General features: G+C 40.5%; 2 protein-coding genes across 2 annotated transcripts in view; one reads left to right on the forward strand and one right to left on the reverse strand.

Moving 5' to 3' along the window:
* The first annotated feature begins 6709 nt into the window (after positions 1 to 6709).
* On the forward strand, positions 6710 to 16690 carry RAD52 (RAD52 homolog (S. cerevisiae)). Its single transcript, XM_010290640.1, has 11 exons — positions 6710 to 6796; positions 8248 to 8349; positions 8946 to 9039; positions 10740 to 10807; positions 11068 to 11186; positions 11276 to 11351; positions 14337 to 14533; positions 14742 to 14878; positions 15504 to 15584; positions 16112 to 16357; positions 16632 to 16690. Exons 1-11 carry the CDS (start codon positions 6710 to 6712, stop codon positions 16688 to 16690), a joined length of 1266 nt encoding a protein of 421 aa, XP_010288942.1.
* Positions 16691 to 21037: 4347 nt separating this feature from the next.
* Positions 21038 to 25397, reverse strand: part of WNK1 (WNK lysine deficient protein kinase 1) — a gene marked incomplete at its 5' end in the record, with an annotated part of 45434 nt that continues 41074 nt past the window's right edge. Inside the window, 2 exons of the mRNA XM_010290641.1 lie at positions 21038 to 22395; positions 22694 to 22881. Coding sequence (XP_010288943.1) covers positions 22081 to 22395; positions 22694 to 22881 — 503 coding nt within the window. The remainder of the gene's footprint in view (positions 22396 to 22693; positions 22882 to 25397) is intronic.

A 25397-nucleotide genomic window follows, 5' to 3' on the forward strand; every position in this document is an offset into this window, starting at 1 on the left:
CTGGGGCTACTGGAGGCAGCGCGACATTCCTCGGGTAAAAAAGCCTCTATCTTAGCCTGTGGGATTCCCACGAAGGCATGGCAAAGCTGGCACACCCAGCCCCGCTGCTACCTGGGCACGCTTACCTTGGGCAAACTTAGGTTTCCCTGATAAATAAATGCCCCTTCTTTAGAAAACTTCCAGCCTGCTGTAACTGAGCGCAGCCTTCCAGGGGGGCAGATGGATTAAATGCCCTGCTCGGGAATCTTTTTGTGATTTTAAGGTGGAAGTAGTCCAAAAGAACACTGACTTCCTTAGCCATTATTGCCGGGGCTAAAGTGAGAGGCTAGATAGATCGGATAGATCTGTAAGACTACGTGAGGAATGACACAATTATTGACATATACATCATCACTATTTAAATTCATATCTTGCTGCAATAAGTATTCAGACCTCTCACGATCATGATAGCTGACATACATTGAGGTCCCAATAACCTGAACTTCCTTTTCAACTGTAGAAGCACAGAAACCATTTTAAATTAACTTCTGAAGAATAATACAGTGCAGGTAAGTGCATGCTATAATATACAAGCCCTTCTGTCAAGCCTAAAGTATCCCAAAAAAGGGATACTTCACATTGCTGTCTAAGAAAGCAGAAAAATGAAAATAGATACAGGCTTGCCTGTGCCTGAAGTATTCTTTCAATTTCAAATGTAAATGATTTTTCCATTTTAAAATAAACAGTGTTCAACCTGGAGCAAAACAGAAAAACAGAGCGCTTTAGATTTTTTTTGTGGTAACTTTATTAGTGTGTCAGCTTAATATGGTCTCGCTGCCAGAAGTGTCATCGGTGCCTCTAATCACAACTCTCTTATGATCTGCAATTTGACAGATCTCCCACAGCTCTTATAGAGTTCAGATGTTTTAGATTCCAGCCTGGATTAATTTCTTGTCTAGTAATTGCATTTGGCAAAACAACAGGCTTTCTACAGTTAAAATTGGACAGGCTGCTTTTCCCTTTAAGCCCCAAGCCATTACTCTTGAGGTAAAAAGCCTATTCTCTTTTCCTTGCAATGACTAAAGTGGCTTGTACATAAATGATACGGTTATAAATCAATCTGACAGGCTTTTAGAAAGAAGTACCTACATAAATAATTTACAATATTTGAGTAATACTTCTGCTAGGTCTCCAGAACAAGCTTTTTGCTTTTACTCTGTCTTTATAAATGTGAAACTAGTTGTTCAAGAGTGGATTGGTTCACTTTTTGGTTTTGTAACTGTGAGGTGTTACTGTTTCACAGCTGGAAAAGAGCTTGTATGCCAAACAAGTTGTTTCTCTTTTCCTTCAGTTCTACCCTGTGGTACAGTAAAACAGAGCACCTCTTACTACAAACCTAGATCATTATTTGCTCTTACAGGGATTTTTTTAATAACATCATTGAAAGATTTTTTTGTGAAGGAGTACCAGTTAATCCATTTAATGAAACTTTTCGATGCATAATTGTGGATTAATGCAAAGAAATTAAGTAATGTGAGAAATTAAGTAGGATTTATATTCTTAGAAAGCAAATTGTATTTCAAATTTGGAATTGGTTGGAATTATCTGTTTCGTAAGGTGCTATTGATGCATTTTTAACTAATGAAACCTTGTGGACCCTTTCTAAGGCAAAAGTGACAATGAGTGCTGAATTTTAAAACTGAACAAAATTGTGTAGGAGAGAAGTAATTTACATATAACACTGTTATAAAGGAACATGTTTGGAGGAGTAACCAGCAAAATTTGAAAAATATGCCATCTAAAAGACAGCAATGCATGTGTTAAACTAACCCATTTGGACTGGAATTAGATTTGTAATTGCTGAGGAAGCAGGATCCTAAAACAACTTTCAGTAGATATAGTAATGTTCAATGAATTCATGACAACCATATAAAGGCCGTTATGACAGAAAACTCCGCATAATGAATAAGGAGATGAGTTTCTCATCCTGTGTTCCAAAAATGCAGGAAGTGACCAGATGTGCTTCATTTCAGATGTTGGATGTATTCAAACATTCTAAAGAGAAACACTTCCCCACAAATGCACTATGTTATTCTGCTAAGCTTGTATAAAGATAAGGAAGAACGAGCTTTATGCTGTGTTCATTAAAATGTTAATCAGGAAAAAGTGTAACCAGAATTAGTGTTTTCTGTTTTGTTCAGGGAGAGTATCATCATCCTAGACATAACAAAAGTAAACATAATGCTGCCTGGTAAATCTAAAGGTTAAATTTTGCTTTGGTAGACACATATATAGATTCCACTAAAGTAAGTGGGACTGTTTGAAGGTATGTCAAATCTGAAATGTGCTGTAACTGAGGAAAAACTGTTATAGTGGCGTGCATATGCGTTGAAAGCAAATATATTTAAACTACTGCAGATAGATCAAACTTTCTATATTAAGCCTTTTTATGTTCTTTCTGGGATGGTTTTACTACAGAATGTGGCCTGAATCAATGTCAATAAGATACGGTGTCATGGTAAGCATCAGAAGCCACCTATAGTCTACAAGAGACATCCAGTCTCATGACCTCCCCTGTGCATTTCCTTGTTTAACGTATAAAATGCTGAGTGTCTTTTTCTTCTGTTGAAGTTAACAGGACATTACCTCACTTTTCTCAAGTCATCAAAGTTGTTTGCCTGGAGATACTATCAGAATTCAAAACTGAAGAGTTATATTGTATGCAATTTTTCCACAAAAATTTCATAATCTATTGTCCACTCATTAATCTGTGGTATAGCACCAGCCAGTCTTGATTAGGAACATCTGCCCCATTACTTTTAAAAAGATGTACACCTCAGCTCAGTGTTAGGCAAAGCAGCCTTTGCATTACAGGTTAATCAACTTATCAAGTAGTTTGGAGTTCACAGAGGAGAGAATACTCCATAGAAATATAAAACTTGTAAAGTTTTTTTAAATCCATTTTTTATTAGAGCCATATGAACCTTAGGTTAAATATGTGTTATTATCTTTAGTGCTTGCTAAATCACTTGTTGCTACATGCATCACTGTTTGCTCTTGGTGGGCTCAGTGGAATTGCATGTATTGAAAGAATGTTAAAGATTTTTACTCAGCAAACCAAAGCTTCACAGTGAAGGAAACTTACTGTATAGAAGATGAGGTTGTATGAAAAGCCCTCTAAAAGTTCACAGTCTATGTTCAAGTAATATCTTTGTGTGATGCTACAATTAATTTCTGGAAACAGCCATGTTCTAGCTGAGCATTTCCCAAGTTGTGGTACTTACACAATTCATGGTATGCAAACTATTTTGAAGTGATGCAAAACTGCCTGCTTCTACCTTACATGTGAAGAGAGCTGGGAACTGACGCTCCTAGCACAGGATTAAGGGACAGTTCATGGTTCAAAAACCTAGTTTGTCAAGACAGAGGGGAACTGATAGGAAAAGAAGGGGTTTAGGACCAAAATCTCATTTTAGAGTAATGGACAGTAGGGTAGAAAGGTGTGTGAGGATGTGCTAATTTAGAAAACTAGAAGTTATGTGCATACTATCATAGAAGGTGAAGGTGTTGCTGCCATAAACTACAGTAGTAGTTGTACTTGAACGGATTAAATTCAGGATTATGTGTTCTAGAAGATTGGTTTATTTCCTACACGGGAATTTGTGTACACACCCAGATTTTTCTCATCAGCTGCTCAGTTCACTACCACCATTCAAATAAATACCTACTTCTGGAGTGCTGTTCAAAATTAGTATTTCATATCCAGTTTCCCAAAGCAGCCATTTTTTCTGATATACATACCTAATATGTTCAAATGTTAATCTTTTGTGTTATTGACATTTTTAAAAAAACAAGATCAAAATGTGGTAGAAGTAAAAGCTGTTAAGATTCTTTGCCTGTTCCAGTCTATCAAGGTAATGTTTTGGAGCACAGTGCAACACCTGTAGTTTTGTGTGTGCTTTTTCTCAGTGATAAGAAAACTTTCTGAGAGCATTACCAGCTACTCTGAAAAGAATTCCCTGTAAATAATAGATAATGGTTACAATCACAGAGGTAATAAATTATAATTCTGAGCTGTCTTTAAACTGAGGGTAAACTGCTTTTAGCATCCTGCATACAGAGCAAGTATATTTAAACTTTAGTGTTTCAAGATGGTTGGAAAATACGGCTTTTAACATGGGCTTATAAGGCAGGCAGTCACCTAGCACTGTCCTGGCCCTGGAGGGTGTTTGAGGCTCTTTTGTACTCTAGTCAATAGCTTATCATCTACTTCAGCATGAATGTTTCATGCCAGTTAAAACATTGTGGGGAGAGAAGGGGTGAGGAAACAATATTCTACTGAGGAATGGAAGTGCCTTGCCTTCCCTAGCTCCTGGCTCTGGTATTGAGGTAGATTTATAACTCCATTTGCAGAATTAAACTTTCTCTCTTCCAAACTCCTACTCTAATAATTTTGAAATTGAAGTTCTGTCACTTTGAAGTGCTCTGACAATTGCTTTGAGACTTAGGGCTTTGCTGTGCTGCACGTCACCAATTGGGGAAAAAAAAAACCACAAACCCACTGCATTGCTCTAATAGAATGTTTGGTTTAAACAAGGCTCACAGCTGAGGCAAACTACAGGCAAAGCCTGAAACTAAACTGGCATCATCTGTCTCCTTCACACAAGCTGTAGAGTAATACGTAATTTGAATACAAACCACTGACATGCTTTTAAACTGTTTATTGTAAAGAAGTATATTGCTAGTATTCTTTAGCAACATCTGATCTGTTGGATTAAGACCATGTGATGTGAAGCTTTTTTCCAGGAGAATTGTGTACTTCCTTATTCTCATTCAGAATCAATTCCCATATTTTATTCAGAGCTTCATTAAGGCTTTATCTCTTTAGAGAATTTAGACTTACAATGGTGCACACCATTTAAAAACTTAAAGGACTTAATACTGGTTTCAGTTAGAGCTATTTTGCTTCAAAATGCCACCCACCTACTGTGCATAAAGATTTGTGGCAAACTGGTAATAGGGTTACATAGGCAAATGCACACATTTCGTGTGATTAAGATGTGATTTTGGCTGCTTGGGGGAGAGGGAGGTGTGAAAAAAAGTACTGTTATTCACACTTTCATTCCCTCTGCCACTCACCACACATACTATTTTTTCCTCTCTGTCTCCCTCACAATGCAATGAACTCTTTGCTCACCAGTGGAAATAGCCTGCTTAAATTACAAGTGTTTCTCCCAGCAAGATTAATTTCTATTTGTTCTCTTCCAAAACCAAATGTGTTTACCACAAATTGCAGCTAACTGTTGATTGAAACACATTCCAATGTATAAACACGGTACAATTATACAACTTTTGGACCAGAGAGGAATAATTATAGCCAACCAAAATTAAGGAAATTTTAGCTACACCTGGCATAGTTACAGTGCTCATATTTGCCAAGGAAAAAACTAGTATCCTTTTTCTGAAAATTTTTTTCCAAGTTCTCGGTAAACTTTGGCTTCCTTGTTTAGGCAGTAGAGAAACAACTTATTTTAAAAAATATTGAACCAGGAGTACATTAGCAAAGCATAATACTAGCCAAGTTCCGACTGACTGTCAAATAATGCTATCTACTGAGGATTTTAGACTTTCTCAAACTGTTTTGACATCTCCAGCTGTCTTGTATGTATATTGATTTGTCTTATGTTTGTATCTCATACCAAAGTCTTAGTGATAGACTACCAGTTGCATTCAACATTTGTGCAAATATAATGAGAGATTGGCTCTATGGGCTTATAGAAGTGCTGCTGCAGCTCCTTTGGGCTCCTGTTGTATAAGCTCTCAGCCAGAGCATTTCTCCAGCAGCAGGGTGGAGTAGCAATGCAATACTGGGTAGTTGTTGGATACTGGCTTGGAAAAGGGTGCCATCTACTGAATTACTGGTACAACTTCTTAAAATTCTTACAGGTTCTATGTGTTTTTCAACTCTGTGAAGTTTATTATGATACCATCATAACACCAGACAGCACGATTACAGTCAAAGCAATCTAAAATAAAGGCTGACAAGTCAGAATATAGACAAAATTTTAGAAAGTTGCCTCTGCCTTTTATCAGAGCCTAAGTATTAATGGACATTGAAAGTGATCTAGGAAGACAGTGCTGAAAAATCTGAAAGAGAAAATTATTATTTTTTTCCTTACCTAGAATGGTACAATGCACTCACATTTATCTAAAAGGAAAAAAAAAGATATAATTTTTTACCAATTTAACATTTAGAATAAGGACTCGAGACATTATTAGTTTTTTGTTCTAGTCTCTGATCTTATGCACGATCCAGATGCTGTTGAATTTTTATTTTTTCTTTACTAACAAGGATAATTTATTCATTCTTTAAATATTTGTTTCACTGATTTGATTTAATTTAGGCTCACCTTTGCTGGTTTTATAGATGGAAGACAGAAGAGTTCCTCTGCTTCTGGACTGAAACTAGCCATTTCTGACTACATAATATAATGTATTTAAGAAGAAAAGTTTTGATTGTTCTGAAACAACATCAGAAAACAAATTTCCAATTGGAGCTGCAGCAGTTCCGTAGACTGAGAAGTGTAATAGTACTGTAACATCCAACACACCTGTGACAGAATATTGTTATACTTGCTGGGCAGCGGACTTCAACAGGTTTTTGACATGTCTTCATACAAACTGTTAGTTCTGTTATCTTCAGTGTTCATATTTTCTCTTATCTGTAGGGATGCCTGAAAGTCAAGAGAAAGACAGTGAAAGCCACATCAGCAGCAATAGTTCCATCACTAGCAATTCTGTTGCTTGCTTCGGACAGGTCAGTTCCCTTTGCCTGAATGGGAAATAAAAGTTTTATGCTTGCACTTCTGGAAATCTGCTCTGCATATTTACTTATTTTAAAGTTGGATACAGCAAGTCTGGAGTCATATCTATTACCCTAGCTATGGTATATCTAATTGTACATTACATTTTCCTCCATGATAACCTTGGCATGCCTCAAGTTATAGCAAATTCCTCTGAATTCCTCACAAAAGGTTTTTAATTTTGTGCCTTAAAAATGAGGTTCATTTTAATTTCTCTTATTCCCAGATGGCCTGGATCATGCTTACACACATTCTCAGTACTGGTTCAGAGAAGTCAACTACTTTCACTCAGCTATTAAAAAATAAATTTAAAAAAAAATTGGAAAAAGGCAAACCATATCTGGACTGAACAGACCTTTTGGTGGTGAATTCTCTTTTCCATTATAAGCATTTATGCATAGTTGGCATAATATGGCATTAAGCATGTGCACTCTCCCTTTTTTCTTATGACTTTTGGTTAAAGGCTTGCATTCTAGTGCCAGAAAAAGACAAAGTTATTCCTCTGGTTCTATTTAAACTTAAATACAAATTAGAGAGGAACTTGGCATTGGAACTTACATGGCCCAGACTCTATCAAATTCTGTGTTCTGCCAAATGGTAGGGCAGCCAATACATGCATACACAATACTTATGATTTAGGTGATGAAATAACCGTTCTGTCCCACATCAGAGCATAGCAACATGAGCTTTTTAGCACTTGAATCCTGAAACATGCATTTAGGCTTCTCTAACCTTTATAGAATGTAAATTGTATTTCTGCTAAGACAAGGAGCAACACTTTAGGCTTCTACTGATGATGGTGTTATGTAATGATACCAGTCATTGCTGGAGTTACCCAAAGGACCTTCCCTGCATGAGGGGAATTTGCTGAACACTCCTCAAGAAATTCTTATTTTGATTGCTTGCCTGAGCTGCTGTCCTCCCTGCCCTGATGGCATATGGTAGTAGAGTAAGGTTAAACTTTGTTTTTGTCGGAATTTTTAAAAACACTGTTCTTGTTGGTCACAAAGATATTACGTTTTATTCTTGAGAGGTAAAGTATAATCTTAAATGTGTGTTCCTGGCAACCTTGAATAGGATGATGACTGCATTAAGATTTCAATAGGCTGCTAATAGGCCTGGCTTATCTCAGGTTTTTTAATGTAAGTAATGGTTATGAGAAATGAAAAAGAATTGTAACAGCTTCATAATTAATGCTTGTATACATATATTTCAAGAGTAAGAGAAAAAAAACAATATAATGCACAAATGTAATGCACACACATACCCTGAGGTCTTTCCTTGTCTGTTACGTCCTTATTCTAAAAATGGATCATAAAATGGGATAAAGAAGTGATGTTAGGAGAAGAGGGGGAGCTAAAACAGGGAGAGTGAGAAGATTTGTCTTGTCTTGTTTTTGTCCAAGTATCAATACACAGCAAGTGAATATCAAGCTATCCAGCATGCTCTTCGTCAGAAACTGGGTCCAGAATATATCAGCAGTCGGCAGGCTGGAGGAGGACAAAAGGTATGAACAAATATGATAGATGTTTCAACTCACATCTTTTTTCCAGGAAAACTAGGGTAAAATAAGTTACAGTAATCCTTATTTTTTTGATGTTAATTTCCCACTAGTAGTCTAACATGCAGATATGAAAGCAAAGTCAGCATAGCATAAATTCTGGCTTTTACTGAGCCACAGGTTCCTTTTACACTTCAAAAAAAAAGACTTAACTTTTCAGTGCTTCATCCTTTACAAGGGAATATTTATCTACTTGTGGAACATTGAGATGTTTTTCTTATTTTTTTCCCAGAACTGGAATATATGCAAGCATTAGATAACACTGCCTGCATTTTACCCTCCTCAGTGCCTGCTAGCTCTGCCTTCCCTTGATTATAAGTCATATTTGTTGTCATATTAACCACCCATCATAGATGCTGGAAGAAGGTGAACGTAAAACTGCACCATCATCCTTTCATTTACATTATCTGAACTTTAAATTTAGCTGTGTTTCCTCAGTGTAAGATGATGTGTGTAATCCCTCTTTAAAATAAAGCACATATATATGTGTGCATATATGTATGTATTTATATATATTTCTGTATATACGCTTATATTTCCAGGTCTGTTACATTGAGGGTCACAAGGTAATCAGTCTGGCCAATGAGATGTTCGGCTTTAATGGATGGGCTCATTCAGTCACTCAGCAAACTGTTGGTAAGTATCTCTTGAGGATAAAGAAGTCTTTCTTCTTGTTTCACTGTGATGCCCTGAAGGAAAAGTCTCTCAGATGAGGACCAGGGTATCTATCCTAGAACTTGGTCACTTCAAAGAACCTGGGGAAAGGCATGTGGAATTTCCTAGTGTCTTAGCAGTTGTTAAGAATGAGAGAAATTGAATAATAATGGAGCTTCTATTTTCTTCTAAGATCTTGCACTGGAATATGTCATAGTCATTATTCTAAGCATGTTTATGATTATTCTTGAGCTATTCTAATCAAGTTTTATGATCTCTATGGGAACACTCAGTCAAGAGTAATTACCATTAAACTATTTTACACCCAGCAGCCATGAGCCAACTTTCATACTCACCTGTAATTTTTATATTCTAACAAGTTAATATTCTTAGTTAACATTCCCCTAATCTTTAGGGACCCATCTTTTTCTGCAGATTCCTTTTCTAGCCAATAATTGGTTCTCAGATTTTTACAGTAGAAAGCTTTGGAGAAATTCTTCTTCTAGAGAACAGTATTCAGGTGATCTTAAAGCTTAAGCCTCTTCCATCTTGATAGCTGGAATAGAGCCTACCAGGAGTATTGTCCTTGCTTGCAGATCTGCTATGCTTAGACTGAAGACTGGTTGTTGAAGTAGGTCAACAAAGCTGTGTAAATGCTTTTTACCTCCTTCCTTCCCTCTCCCTTTCAGAAATCTTTTCTTACTTCACACTGGTAGATTCCAGACACAAAACAAGTTAGGTCATGGGTTTCCGTCTATTCTGTACCACTTTTGTTTTTTTCCCTTTTCAGTCAAGAAAGGGCTGACATCCTTCAAACTTCTTTTTCAAATAATGCCATAACAAGTCATTCCTTAGCAATTCAGAGACAGAGGATTCTGTTCTGTTTTGTTTTAAATTCCTGAGTAGAAAAAGGGCTTGCATCTCCGGTGGGTTTACAAAACAATTGAACAAAGTCCAGAAGAACCTTTGGACGCCAGAGTGCAGTTGCTTGAATTTCAAAGCATTTCATTTCAGACATGTCATGTTTCTATCAGACTTGCAAGACTGCTAACTAGAGTGCCATGTTTATGTTATATATCATTGCTTTTGCTGTAAAATAATAAGGGAGATGAGAGATTCTGGATTGAGAATTGCATTGCAACCTGTTAAGCTCTGCAGGCACTCTGTCCTGGATAAAATCTTGTGCAAAATTTCACAAACTGGAGACTTCTAGTACATAATAGGAAAGAAATTACTTTTATAGACAACAAAGTTTCTTTTCCATTTCTGTTTTCATAAATTGATGCTTTAAATCTTTCCTTCCACCTGAAAAAATTGTTAAGCTTTGAAAATTTAGGATATGTGGCTGAATGAGAAGTAACATTTACAACTCTTCCTTCTATCTTTCACATGTTTAAATTTATACATGTAGTAGCAAAGTGTGAGTGTTTGGCAGGTCTAGCCAATGATAACCAGAAAGTATCATGCAACATGCTCAAAGCATATATGCAAGTCAGCATTCTCAAACTACAGTTAATATTTTGTTAAGTCATGCTCCATTTCATTGAAGACAATACAGTATCTTGTGCACATTCAGGCAAGGATGGTACAGGTTTGTGAATGTTCTTAAAGGACAAAATAAGATCTAAATGTGGATTGGAATTCTTTTGTATTATTTATGATGTTACTTTTCCCTCCCCCAGACTTTGTTGATCTCAACAATGGCAGATTCTATGTGGGGGTCTGTGCATTTGTGAAAGTTCAGCTTAAGGTAAGTGTGTTTTTTTTGTTTGCTCTGTCTATAGTTGAGCAATTGCTTAAAGCTGTAAATGAAAGTTCATGCATAGGTCAGACTGTGGTTCTCAAGTACTGTACTACACCAGAGAACCTAGTGGTGTCCAAACATTGACCTTGCTGTAGAACAACCAGCTAAGAGCGAATAATCAGGCTTAGGAAAGCATGGTATCTAACAAAAAGTGCCGTATGTGCAGAAATTCCCTTACGCTTAGTATTTTTGTAATTTTATTGCAGGATGGGTCATATCATGAAGATGTGGGGTATGGAGTCAGTGAAGGCCTAAAGTCTAAGGCCTTGTCCCTAGAAAAGGCAAGAAAGGAGGCAGTAACTGATGGACTGAAGAGGGCACTCAAGTAAGTGAAGATCAGTACTTGTACATTTTCAGAAGTTAAGTGAGAATTAAGTGTTATTTTCAGTCACAGTGAGCTCTTCTGTTTCTCAGGTGCTTTGGGAATGCTCTTGGGAACTGCATCCTAGACAAAGACTACCTACGAGCCGTGAATAAGCTTCCACGTCAGGTGCAGTACATGGGCTATTAGAGCAGGGACTGCTAGATGTCCACTGCTCTTGGTCCTTCATATTAAAAGGAATGTAAATAATTATATAAATGCATCTCATCCCTGAATGTTTCCAGCTATGAGACCACTAGCCTTTGCCTGCTAATTTGATTGTGTGAACTGTTTGTTACAGAGTTCTTCTCCAACATTTTACCAAAACTACTCCAAATTTTGACTCTGTGCAGTAGGCAGTGTTACTATGGCGAAGAAACATTATCCTACTTGAGATTTCATGCGACATTTATGGCCATGTTCTCCAAGTCTCTGTTCAGTGCCAGTAATGTGTACATCTGTGTTCATAGCAGATTAAATGTTACCACAGGATGCACTAAACTGTTTAAACTAAACTAGCTTGTTCTAGGTGCCATTTTCTCCATGTGCTGCAGTTCTTAAGACTGTTTAAGCTTTGTCAGTTGCAGCAACTCAGTTCATCGCTCTCATTTAGCGGCTTCTGCTTTAAATGTGTGTCAGCAATGATACTAGTGTCAAGTCTTGTATTTGTCACATAGGTGAAATGGAAGTCCTTGGGAGAATATAGTCTGTCAGGGCTACGTGCATGTTCTCTACTGTATATTTTTGTCCTGTATAAGGCAAAATGTGGAACAGATCTCTTAGTTTGTTCTCACTGTCAGTGGGTAGAACAATCCAGTTTACTACTCTGAATTTTAAAAAGCAAACTTACTTGTCTTATTCCTCTCATTACTGGACTTTTTCAGGGAAAAAAAAAAAAGATAACTGCATACAGTGACACAATTTCCAGTTGCTCTAATAGGTCTTAAAACCAGAGGCTGCAGGCAGGACAGAAGAGTAGGCAGACAGTACATTTATTATCTGTGTAACCTACCCTAAAGCAGGTACAGCTCCTCTGTGCATTCGTGCGAAATCAGGACTATTTCATTTAGTCCTGAAGTCTCTCAAGCTGACAGCCTATATGTCAAGAAGTGGGCAGCAGGAAAAATGAGTGTTCTTTAGATTTCAGGGAACTCTGGCAGAAAATAGGAAGTTTTTCCATGAGAAAGACTTCCTTCTTCAGGTAAAGTTTTTCATATGCATAGCCCAGGATATCCTAGAAACAATACCAGGTGGGTCACATACCAAAGCTGCTTGTTACAGTTGGAACTTTCACTTAATTTTAAGCAAAATCCATGCATTAGCAATGTCAATATATAAATTGATAGTTGCTTTGTCCTTTTACTAACTGGTATTCAAACTCTGCCAGGCCCTAGTGCACATCACAGCTAAACAGAAAATAATCTCAGCATGGTCTTTGTAACAAAATTTACAGTGCACCTGTATTTCACCCCACAGTGTTCCTTGTTCTTGTTAGAATAGTTAACAAGTAGCTGTTCTGTAACAATGTTTTTGTACTGAGGTCTCAAGCAAAGGTAATTTCTAAACATGGTTTCAACATTCAGTTAACCACATTGGATCCTTCCAAAAAGAACACTGCAATAAACTAGGGTGAACCAAACCGTTTAGACTGGACCTACAACAACTTTTAGCTATTGCCAGTCACTTCAAAGTTTTACTACAGAACAGCAAAACAGGTAACACTATTTTGCTACATGAGGAGTATACAAATGGCCCTGCAAATGTCCTCTGCTTGACCTCAAAAACGTGTTGGTATTTTGCAACTGAATTATTTGGCTGCTGGAGAATGACGAATAACATAAGGAAGATCTACACTCTAATTTATTTGGTTTAAATACCTGATATGATACTACTGGCAAACTGTGTATCTTGAATGTGTGAAGAAATTAGCATGTACAACTGGTGTGTACTTGAACACTTACTTTCCTTGCTATAACTATGGTTCATAGCCTTCCCGAACAGTAAGAAGCCATGTTACGTCTTCCTTTGCTTTTCAGACTCCTTACCTCCTTAGGTTTCAGTTTACAAGGGAAGAGCTGCAGTTACTTTACCCTCATGCTAGATCAAACAGCGAACCTTCTGAGGTAACCAACACCATTGAGACATGCCTCTTGTGGAGCAATTTGGTCGAGAGTGAGACAAGAAATTGTGATGTACATCTTCATCAGTGACAACCATACTGTAACCCCATTCTTTCAGAGCTATCACAATTTATAAGTATGCTTTGATGTAACACAGCAGTCTTTATAGTATTAAAGTTGTCCTGGCCATTACTGAGGTTGCACCTCAGTAATCAACATTACTCTTGTTAGCTCCTGACGTGTACCAGTTGCAGGCAATAGGCCTCTAGGTGGTAACCTGCCTTGCTCATTGAGAAAGTAAACCTTTTACAACTGCTGATCCATGGAATTTCATAGTAAAGTTGCCTTCATCATTCTAGGATTTACCAAACTCTGCAAGTCAGCCCAGAGGTGTAAGGCGGTTCTGTCTAGCTAACTTAGCCTGTAGGAGCAGATCCAAAGTGACATCTTGCCAAGTAAAGATGGTGCAGATCTCTGCCAGGGTCATTGTCTATTAGCAACATCACCACAAATTTGTAAAATCACAGAGCCAAATCATGCCGTCTCTAATATAAAGAGAACGGTGTACCTTCCTCAGTGACCTCATGATTGCGGAGCTGACTAAAGATTTGCCGTCTGCTTCAATATGAGCGTGAAAACGGAACTGGCAAAACTAATGGACTCGGCAACAGACTTGTGAGAGAAGCTGTAGAATTCTGCATTGGTCACCTGCATCTGTTCTCCTTTGCAGAGAGCACTGTATGGGCAGACATGGGCTATCAGTCAGCCCTGAAGCTCTGAAGTATTAAACTAACACAAAGTTGCATGAATTCAATGATTAACTAACTGAGTGACTTTGGACTAAAAACGCCTTTGAGTTTCCTAACTTACTATTCCACTTAGAGAAAACAAACTACATTTTGCAACAGTACTGCATAGAAGCCACCTGTGCATATTTCATTAAGTTGACTGATGAAGGAAATTTCTGAATACTTTTTCTTTTTTCCTTTACCAGATACCCTCGGAGTTAGATTTGGCCAAAACTAAAAGACAGGACTATGAGCCTGAAATAGAGAAAGCAAGATACAATAGCTGTTTGGAAAGGCAGAATGCAGGAGAGAGACAACATTGTGAGATGGCATCTGCTTGTAAGCCTGGTCAGACAGAGGCTGCTGTAGTGACAGTAGATCAGAAGCCACCAAATAGTTACCGGTGAGACTGCTATTATACATTTATTTTATAAGCTGTATTAGAAGTTACTGTACCTTTTAAAACACATGGACAGCCCAATTCAGAAGATGCCATAAAATGCTAGCTTAGTGAATTTTCCTTGCTGTTATTTCTTTATGCATTTTTTTCTTCATAAAATGTAATTGCCAGAATCCTGTTTAACTTTGTGCTTACTTGTGGGGAGGGGCAGAAATACAGACGCTGTAGCTATTGAATGTGATGCCACTTACCAGCGGAAATTGCGACAAAAGCAGCTACAGCAACAGTTCCGGGAACAGATGGAGAAAAAGCATCAGGTTCCAGTATATACTCCTAGCAGCAAACAGGGTAAGACTTGGCATTAAAAATGGACAGTTTTAATGATAGCTGCTGGCAGGCAAGTGTCACCCTCAGTACAGGAGCCTGACCAGTTTCATTTGCTTTTGTGCTGTGCTGTCAACACACCTTTGAGACCAGAGGAAGGAGGATCATCATACTTTCCCCCCCCGCCATGTTCTTAAAGTTGCAGGAGTGTCAGCTCTAAAACTGCATCATTAAAACCGCAACTTTCCAACCACCCTAAAGCTTCATGCAGCACAGCAGCTCTTGTCAGTACCATTAATGAGCTGAGGCTGCAGCACTTCACTGAGGTGGTTGCAGGCAAATAGACATTGCACCAGCTACTAGTATGTCTCTGCTCACAGGGAAGCCTGGACAGCTGTGTGGTAAGCAGGAACTTGTGGATGGGCTAAAACCCATTTTAAAGTAGCACAATTGCTTTTGTCAGCTGTCATCAGGTACAGAATCTTACCATTCCACATACTGCTACCAAAACATAACCAACTCTAGGAAAAAAGAGGGTACCTGGTGGCAGCTGCTGCTTATCATTTCAGACTCGTGCGCTGTTAAGAAGGAGCAAAAGTGTTCTTCTGTATTTCTAATATTGATCTCTCTTCCCATTACCTCCATCCAGCAACATCCAATCCTCCTGTAAAGCACAGCACTCCAGCAGCAGTACAACAGGAGCTAGCAATAGAAGAGGAGTTCTTTGCAGGTCAGCCAAAAAGCAATGAGCAATAGTGTTAAATCATTATCATTTAAATCAAATCTTCAGAGTACAGTGTAAAGGTAAAAGTTCTGCAGAGGTTGGAATAATAGAAATGTAAGTATGAGTCTGATCTTAGCAATACAAGCCTTGCTTAAGTGGCCAGGAAATGATGTCCATCACTAGGGGCTCCACACCATGCTTTTCAGTAAAGACTTGTTACACATATTCCATAAATCCTTTTCCTGAAGTGATACTGCACACAAACAGGACATTTATGGGGGTGAGGGGATGTCTTAACATAACCATGGCTGTTTGGGTCACACGTACACCACGGTGCCTGGACATTGCTTAAGTCCAGAGCACAAGGGGTAGTACCATTTCCCTGCCGTGCGCTGACATAAAAGATGCTTTACGGTTTCACTTTTGTAGTGGCCACCACTTGTAGGAGAAGAGGGGGCTGGGCCTGGAGTTACTGTTGTTCCTGTAGTACAATACTGTCACCTTTGGTTTGATCACCTTTTCATTTGTTTTAGATGATCCTGAACTTTGGGACATTTCCTTAGAGACCATTGATCTTGAGATAATGGGTCACAAAATGGCAGACACCACATCAGCTGGACACCGGACACCTGAAATACCCCGTGGACATCATCAAATGACTACTCGTAACCGGACACCTCACAGAATGAATTACCACAAAGCTCCTGCTAGACTCGCACACTTGCAGCCATCTGCTACAATCATGAGCAACAGCAGCTGTGCCAACCAGCATACACCAGGTACGTGCTACCAAAAAATGACGGAGTTCTGTCTTAACAGTGGCTCTTGGCTTTGAAAGCAGCACTGTTAGATTAGTAAATTGGGAGTGGGAGAAATGTTCCTCTTTTCTTGGACCTGGCTGCAGGTGCTGTGATAGGGGGCTAGGAGAACTATCTGTTTTTTCCATCCGACTGTCCTATGAAGGAAGAGCTAGAAAAAGAATTGAGGAGCACTTTTAGAAGCAGAAAAATGCTTTAAGAAACTTCTGTTTCTTACTATCTCCCTGTTTGGCAGAGCGCAGCCCTCACAGGAGAAGTCAAAGCTTGAAGAAAAGGAGGTTAGAACCTACGTAAGACACCTGGTGGTATCATTACCTCCACAATGGATTACATCAGAAGACTGCAGTTGTCTGTTCAAATTACGTGAGGAAGTCTAATGCATTAAATGGATTTTCCTGTATATTATGGTGAAGCAACACAGAAGACTAATACAGTTCTAATAAAAAGAACTTAACATACTTTTAGGTTATTACATGTTTCAGATGCCTTTTTCTATAAACAAGCAATCGTTTGTGCTTCTGCAGCACTAGACTTGTGGCTAACAAGTTGATGTTACACGTAATTTGCCTGAGATGGTAACAGAATTAGTCTTTAAAATGAGATGCAATTCATGGCTTCTTTCTTCCTCCGTGCTGCATTTCAGCACAGGGAAGAGATTCTCAGTAAAAATGGGGGGAGGTTGGGTTACGGTCAGATGAAGAAGCTGACAGGCTGTGGTTGCCCCTTCGGTGAGACCGAGGGTGTGAAGCTGCGGCAGCGTCTGCCTGCAACGTGCAGCCCAGCCATTTGCCCCGGGGCTGCACAAAGCAGGTCAGAGCCCATTGCTCCTCAGCCATAGGGGATGCCTTCAGCTGCGCCTGCGTGCGGGGCAGGAGCATGCCAGGGCTGCTCCAGGGAACTGCGCATAGCCTCTCGGACAGCGTTTCATTGGACTCTGTGAAATGAATGGGAGAATGGGAGCTGCACTTTTATTTTTAAATAAGCCTTCAAGCCTTTATCAATATAAAAATAAATACGAAACTGGAAAAAAAACAAACCACATTTGCAGTTGTTCATGCCTCTATACCCTTCAAACCATTACCACTCAACTCCTGTTTAACAAGCTCAAAGAAGTGAACGCATTCCAACTAGTTATGAGTAGGAAGGTAAAGAGACCACCACCCTGTCTGTACAGCCTTGCATTTGCTCCGAGATGGGCAACAGAAAACTTCCAAGGGGGTTTTAAAGGTTAGAGCAGAGCAACAGCTGTTCCTTCTGGTAAGAAGGTCAAAGGAAGAATCTTTAAGCAGTATTTCCAATGGGATAGAGTAGTATTTTTCCAAAAAGTGCAGTGCTGGAGACAAGGAGGATGATACTATGTGGCTGGAAGTTACAGCTGAACCAGGGAAATTTACACAAACTTTGATTAGTGCAACCCTATAATCAGCATCGGGCTTGAAACAAGACCTTGTGCTGTGTTTTGCATCGCTGCTCTATCTGGTCAAGTCTCTTAAAGCTGCCCAAATGTAAATACATTTGAAGTATTCAGCATTTATTCCTGTTCCTCCTACTTTACCTTCACCACTTAATTGATCCTTTTTCCTTAAAAGATCTTCCACTTAGCTCCTCAACAGGACAAAGAACAAGGATTGACTTCAGTATGGAAAGATAAGATGAATTATAATTAATGGCAATAGATGACATCTAGAAAATAGTTTCACATTTCACTGTGCTAGTTTCTCTCAGATTCAGTGCTGCCTTCAGAACAGCTCAGGGAGGAAATACATGCCACACACTCAAGTCATGTGCTCAGAGTTGAAATCAAATACCTGTTAGGAAGGCAATGAGCAGACATTCAGAATTATTGTATTCAAAGCTGCTCTAAGCTTTTACAATGAAAAAAAAAGTTAAAAAAATTAAAGTCTCATATAAACACAACCACATCAGCTTTCTCAACTCTGTGGAAACAGAGCCACACCTCCTCTAAGAGAAATCGCCACAATATGTCTCTCAGGAGTGGTCCCTTCCAACAGGGCAGCAAGACTTACACTTGGACATTGGTTGTTTTCCTTTAAGGCCTTGAGAGCATGACTCATAACAGAAGCTGTTCTTAAAATGGAAAGAAATGCAGCAGCAATTAGCATTTAGAAATACCAAATAATTCCTGCAAGCCTACAGCTGTTTGAGAATGCCCCTGTGTCTTCTGCTCTACAAGTACTGGCCCTGTAATAGGAATTCCATCCTGAAATTTGCATCTACACTAAACAGTCTCTTCTCCCCAGCACAGCAGGTGCACATCCCTCCTCCCTTCCACCCCAGAGAGGAGGGACACAGACCCAACAGAAGGGGAAGGACTCTTCTGCACCCAGGCTGGGGGCTGCCCCAGCCCTTGGAGCACACCCTGCTTGAGCTTCACTGCCCAAGGGAAGCGCAGACCCACTGCCCATGAAGCTCCACCTGTGTTTCAAACCTGGAGAGCCACCAAGCCCTTGACCACCGTAGCTGAGCGCGTCTCTCTGCCGTTTGGTACCTCCTCGACAGCCTCGGCCATGAAAGCAATCGTAGTGCTTGTACATCGTCCTTCACCCCTTCTCCCCCCACCTTTCCCTCAGGCCCCTCCTATCATAGAGAGGATCCATCCTATGAATTATTCTTTATAGTACCTCAGCTTAGTGTATGCTATTCCAGGGCCAGAGGCTCATTACTGATCACTGCTTTCGAGAAGTTCAGGGTCTCATTAAAATGGGTTTCTTGTACTTTCCTGTGATAAACTGATAAAGTGGGTAACAATTAAATCACTCCACAAAGCGGACGGAGAGGTTGGGACCTGCTGTTGAACAAGAAAACCAACAGTTCAACAAAAGCAGGTTTGGTTTATTTGAATGACTTCATTAAATACTCTACAAAGGTAACAAATTGCAGCACAAAGCGCAATCATACAAGAAGCGCAGTGCTTGGGTTTAGTGCAAAACATACAACTAACTACGGCCAGGGAAGCCCAGAAAGTTTCAATTCATTTTATTTTTTTTATTTTTATTTTTTACAGTGTACATTGTTAAATAATGTAAAGAAAACGCTTGTAATTCAGAAACAGATTTTATGTGGAAAAAGATACTCAAAGTGTAATATTAAACAAAATAATTTAACAGTTCAGTAGCATTAGTTTATTCCTCTAGACTTCAGTTATTCCATCCACAGGAGGGGGTGGGGTGGGGGGGGGTCAATGGTAAATAAAACCAGTTCTTGCATAACAGTAAGTGAAAAAACGACCTCAAACTTATTAGCTCAAAATTAAATAACCACATGCTGCATTCAGCTGATTGGTTCCCCTGTCATGAACGTTCCCCTTTGTTTCATTTCTGCCTCGGGTTTGTCACTGCTCCTGTTTCCAGAGCATACCTCACCCCTCGCTCTGGGGGCATTCAGGAAACTTCTCTGCATCTATCCAGACGGAAGAGCAGAAGTTCTCCATTTCACTTCAGTCGCAGGGACCCCCGCGTCCTCCCCCCCTCCACCACACACACACACGATGAGCCTCCTCTCTCACGCTGTAGCTCCAGTCTGCACTTCAGTGACAAAGAATAAACCCCCAAAAACCTAAGGAACTCAGAGCCCTGCCACCTCTCACCCTCAGGCCTTCACCTCCAGCCTGTACCTGCCCTTGCTGCCAAAACTGCTGTAAAAAACAGGGGTGGGAAAGGAACGGATCTTGCACTTTTCTTTGTAAAAATGAAAGAGCGAGAACATCCGCAGACAGAAAAAACTCTCTATTAAGGCTCCACAGGGGAACAGTGCACACAGGGAAAAAAAAAAACCAAAAAACACCACCAACAAAAAACCACTGAGGCAAGTAACATCTGTGGTGCACCAGCTTCCAGGATACCGGTGAGCTACTCCCAAGTACCAGGAAGCAGTACTCACATCCTTCACAGCTTTTTGCAGCACTAGAATAAATACTGGCTGGTATTATTTTTACTTTGAAGAGGAAACCAGTATTTTTTAAATATGAAAAGGGAGAATGACCCAAGCAGAAGGTACAGTACAGTTACTGAGAGGTGACAGATAGTTACAGTCCTGGTACCAGCTTGAAATTTGTTTGAGTGAACAAAATCGCAAATCCTCCAAGTAAGAGAGAGGAAACTTCTTGATGCCGGCTGTTTCAAGTACATCCATTGCCGGCAATGGACGTTGCACCAGGACAGTCTATTCCTGGCTTAAATGGATTTTACAAAAAAAAAAAAAAAACAAAACACAAACAAAAAGAAAACCACACAAACCAAAAAACAGTAAGAAAAGCAATCCCAGCAGACAAGCCCATGCCAACGAGCAATGGCACCTCTCCCTCAAGTCACATCCTGACCAAACATCTTTGCCACTCCTCAGGTGGAGTCAAACTGCATCTTAAGTTGGGCTTTTCCAAAAGACACACGTTCTCCCCATCCTCTCTCCCATTTCCGATCCAGACCTCCTGCCTCCATAGACTACGGCGGTTAGTCTCCTTCTAAGCTTCACCCACAACGCTCCGTCCCAGCCCCACCTGGCCCCTGTCACACCAGCAACTTCAGATCTGCCCCTCGGGACAAGTTACCCCAAGAGGCAGAACGTTGTTCCAACCCGCTGCCTCAATGACTTCCCCTTCCGTACACCTACTCTAAACGGTAACGGTATCACTAAATAAACTCCAACGTCCCAGTCACCAGGTACAAATAACCCATCCTGCTCTGAACTTGCCCTCCATTCACCCGTGGGTCTGCTGGGAAGACGACGCTAACTGCAGAAGCAATAGAAGTCCAAGGCACTAAAATATCCAGCAAGCATACTGGGAGAACAGACAAGTATTCAAGTACATTAATTTATACAATTTTACATTCACATTTATTTATCTAATACAATGAAAATACAAAGGAAAAAGTTAAAGTGTCTCCAATAAGTATAAGGATATAGCTAGCTTTTTTTCCCATTTTTTTTCTTTTTAACTTTTTTAACCCTCTATATTCCACTCATTTTTAAACTACTGTTGTCCAACAACATTTATATATCACAGTGTTTCCACATCAAAACTGATGGTAAGTACATGTCCGCAGGGAACTTTTAAAAATTTTTAAACAATTTAAATTGCTCTAATGCTGCAGTCAAAGCTGTTAATATCTTACTTAAAGCAGTAATGACCTATCAAGCACGGGCTGCACTGCAAGTCCATTCGTGTGCCCCGTCATTTCGGAGCCAGATACGACTGACTGGGGAAAGGGAGAGGAGGGGGATTTAAACAGCTTTTCTCCTGGTCTTGGTTCTTCAGGGAGAGATGAGAAGCATGCTAAAGCCTCATGCTAGGTAGGATTCAGCTCTCCCACCTCAACACGTGTGATTCAGCCTCAAACCAGAGAGAAATTTTACAGCCAGACTGCATTACCTCACCCCGTGACTGCTCTTCACAGCTCTTGGTCCATACAAGAGCAGAACCCCCTGGTCAAAAGCACTGTCCCATCACAGAGATGGATGCTGATCATCATCCTCCTCCCCCTTGAAAGCATGTGGGGAAACTCCCGTTACAGAGAGTTGACAGCAATGGTTAGAAAAGAGAAATTCATTCCCCGTCTGGCAAGCTACCAGTTCATTGCAGCACTAGTAGGTGGTATAGGGCCCCATCTCCCTCCCCACATCCTGCCCCGAGGTCTAGCCAGCACGGTCTCCGAGCCCGAGCGCGGCTAAGTGGTCCGCAGGTTGGAGCCGGGAGGGTTGCTGATCGATTTTTGCAAATTGCTGATGTTGAAGCTTTGCAAAGATGTGGCACCTACGGGCTGGAACTGGCCGAGCGGTGGCTGTGCTGGACCACCCGTCCCACTCCAGGGAGCGGCAAATGACGCTGCTGGATAACCGTACTGCTGCGGCGGGCACATAGCCTTTGTGAAGGGACCTAAAGAGGTAGCTGATGCTGCAGAGATGGGCGTAGCACCCAGGGAGGATGTCATAGAGATACAGAGTTGGCCCGGTGCCGAGAATTTTCTTGCCATTCCAGGGCCCTGGAAAAAAACCCAACCCCCAAGAAAAGTTAACGCAACTGCTCTTAAAAACCACAGGTTCACCCCTCAGTCCACAACGCCGTTCCCAATGGACGTTTACATGAACAGGCCATGGCCCTCTTCTGTAGTTATCCCCTTCCCTTCCAGAGCAGGTGATGTAATCCTGCACATGGAAGATACTGCTAACAGTTTTCTAGAGCAGCTGTCCAAGCTACATGGCAACTGTGTTGGATACCCTAATGAGACAGCGACGACGCTGACAGTTGCTCACCATAAATGTTTACGGATGACAGCTTACCTCATAGTTGCTATGCCCTTTGCCAACTTTCTTGCCAGACAGGTTCATGGCATCTCGGGCCCAGTTATCTACCAGCTTGTGCAGGTCATCTGTGAAAGTCCCCTTCCGGCTTGAGGCAATAGCAGTGGGCTGAGACTGGGGTGCTTGGCTGCTCACTGCAGCCCCAACTGTGTTAGTGCTGCTGGTCCCTACAAATACAAAAATCAGGAATCAAAATATAGGTTAAAGATGATCGTTCTCTAGTAAATGCAATACTTGTGGTAATGGTACATCAATAGAGAGCCAGTTAAACTGCCATGCAGATTAATTCTAAGTTTCAATTCCAGGACACACTGAAGTGGAAACTACAAGGACTCCTACAGGCATTTTCTCAGATCAAGACTATTTCATAGATATGTTTACTTTTCAAGAAGCACTGCAAGTAGTCATCTTACGAGGGGAATGGCAGCAGCCTACAGGTCTTTGTAGAGGAAAGAGAAGATTAGATTTCAGCACTGAATGACAGTACAGTCCTGTCATTCCCCCATCCTGCAGCAACCACTATCAGCACAGGTCAAGCCCACCTTGGAAGACAATGCTGGATGCTGAATAAGGAGCACTACAATCAGCATCGCCAGCAGATCAGCATTTGCTCTGTAGCAAATTATCTCCACTTGGTCAAATGAAGAGAAAAAATTCACCCAGATTATGCAAAAAAGCCACAGTGAGAAACAGCAACTGTTCTTTCCAATAGCTGCCATACTTAGGTTCTTGAGGATAACCAGATGGGACTGTCTTCACCCAAACAGCCAGGATCAGCAGGGGAAGTCTGCACTGCATTAAGTTTTGCTTTTTGCCTCTGAAAGCATTTTTTTGCCATTATGTTCAGATTTCCTATGTCAGAAGAACAAGCATTTCATATGCAAACAACTAACACAACTTAAAGAAGGCAGAAATGAGAGTAGTTCCTCAGACATGCTTTGACAAGTTTTTCTATTCACCGAGTTGACTGCAAGAGCATAAAAAAACCCTTCACATAAATACCAAGTTTCGGTCCTGCTAGAAAGCTTGCCGTTCGGGGGAGGGGAGGGGAGGAAATCTAGCTTTGTTTTGGATAGCTTCACTGTCCCACTCACACTTACAAACAAGCAACTGCACTCAAATTTAGGGTTTTCAAAGGCAGACCTCGTAACAGGAATAAAAGAAATTGTATATTACCAAGTATTCTAAATTCCCAACAGTATTGCAAAATATCCTCATTCACAGATGTGGAAGTGACGGTTAACCACTAGGGCAGACTTTTTCTGAAGAACATGGTAAAGGAATCTAGATTTTTTTCAAATCTGTTCAGTACAAAACCAAACAACAAAATCAGCATCCGGCCACTGCGGTGCTAAACCCAGCACTCCTCGCAAGCACACATCCTCACCCACTTGGTTCTCAAAGTTCCTCAAACTTTTCTACTTGCTCACTCTAAAGACTGCAACTGGGAAATCCAAGAAAACCTGAGTTTATAGCAGGCATTTCTGAAAAAAACTGATTAAAAGTGGAACATCAAAAATGCCAGCAATGAAAAATCATCTCTCTATTGCAAAGGCCAAATGATGGAGTCGCTGTCTCTTGCCTGACAGCTACTTCATCTGTTCCGCTTTCCCCGGCTATCAGCCACATTCCTTGCAACCACTGCATCAAAGAAAGAACTGGCTCCAAACCTCTGCAGGAATGTTTCATATTGGAGGAGTGAATTAGGAAAGTGACATACTTACTATGCAGGACAAATAAGCAAAGTGTTACTGCTTCTAGTAGTGCTGAGGAGGGAAGGGTACGTATCCCTCCCACCAGTTCCAGCTCAAGCATGGAAGTGGCTCCCGGTCTGCGTGCCCACAGGTGGGGCAGCAGTTGTTACAGGCAGGCAGACGCATGCAACAGTACACACGAAAAGGAAAGAATAGAGTTCCCTGACCAGGGTGTGCAGCGGCAGCACAGATGAAGGGTAATAGGAACACACTGTAAGGTGGCAAGGAAAATCTACAGTGAAATAACAAGAACCTTAAGCATGCATCACGTGGAAAAGGCTCAGAATACAATTATTTAGTAAGAGCAATGATGTGAAAAGTGAAATTAAAAGACAAATGTGGCAAAAGCAAGAAAAAGGTACTCCAGAGGAGCTGCCAAAACCAGCAATAATCACATTCCACCACGAGGATTCATGCAGAGGTTGACACACTTGCTCTCATCCTCTTCACGATGGCCAGTATCTGCTTTGGGTATTTCACATTTCCGCTTTAATCAGTAAGCACACTGGATCCTGGACCTACACTGGAGAGCTTCCTCAGGCCACAGAAGGGAGAGAATTTATCAAGGTACATACTACAGTGCATTCAGCTGAAGATGTGAAAGATCGTTTAGGAAAGTTTAAGCGTTTTGAAAAGGACTGGATTGGTTCAGAGTGGGAAAAGTGGGAGGTTGCAAGAGCTTTGTCTCCAAAAGTGATTTTGTTAGAAAGCTCCTATCTCAGGTCACAGACAGACCAGCCTACACCATCACAGGTGAGCTATGCAATTACTGAAGCTTCTATGTAATGTCAATTTAAAAAAATGACTTCTCAGGAATTTCACATTTTAGCTCTGACGTAGTCACTGCCTGCAGAAACTGCCATCCAGAAGGGTCTGAAAAGGAAGTGCTTCAATTTGCAGCATTCAATGGAAACAAGCCTCCACATTCC

The sequence above is a fragment of the Phaethon lepturus genome, unplaced genomic scaffold, assembly GCF_000687285.1.
Source record: "Phaethon lepturus isolate BGI_N335 unplaced genomic scaffold, ASM68728v1 scaffold52037, whole genome shotgun sequence".
NCBI lineage: Eukaryota > Metazoa > Chordata > Aves > Phaethontiformes > Phaethontidae > Phaethon > Phaethon lepturus.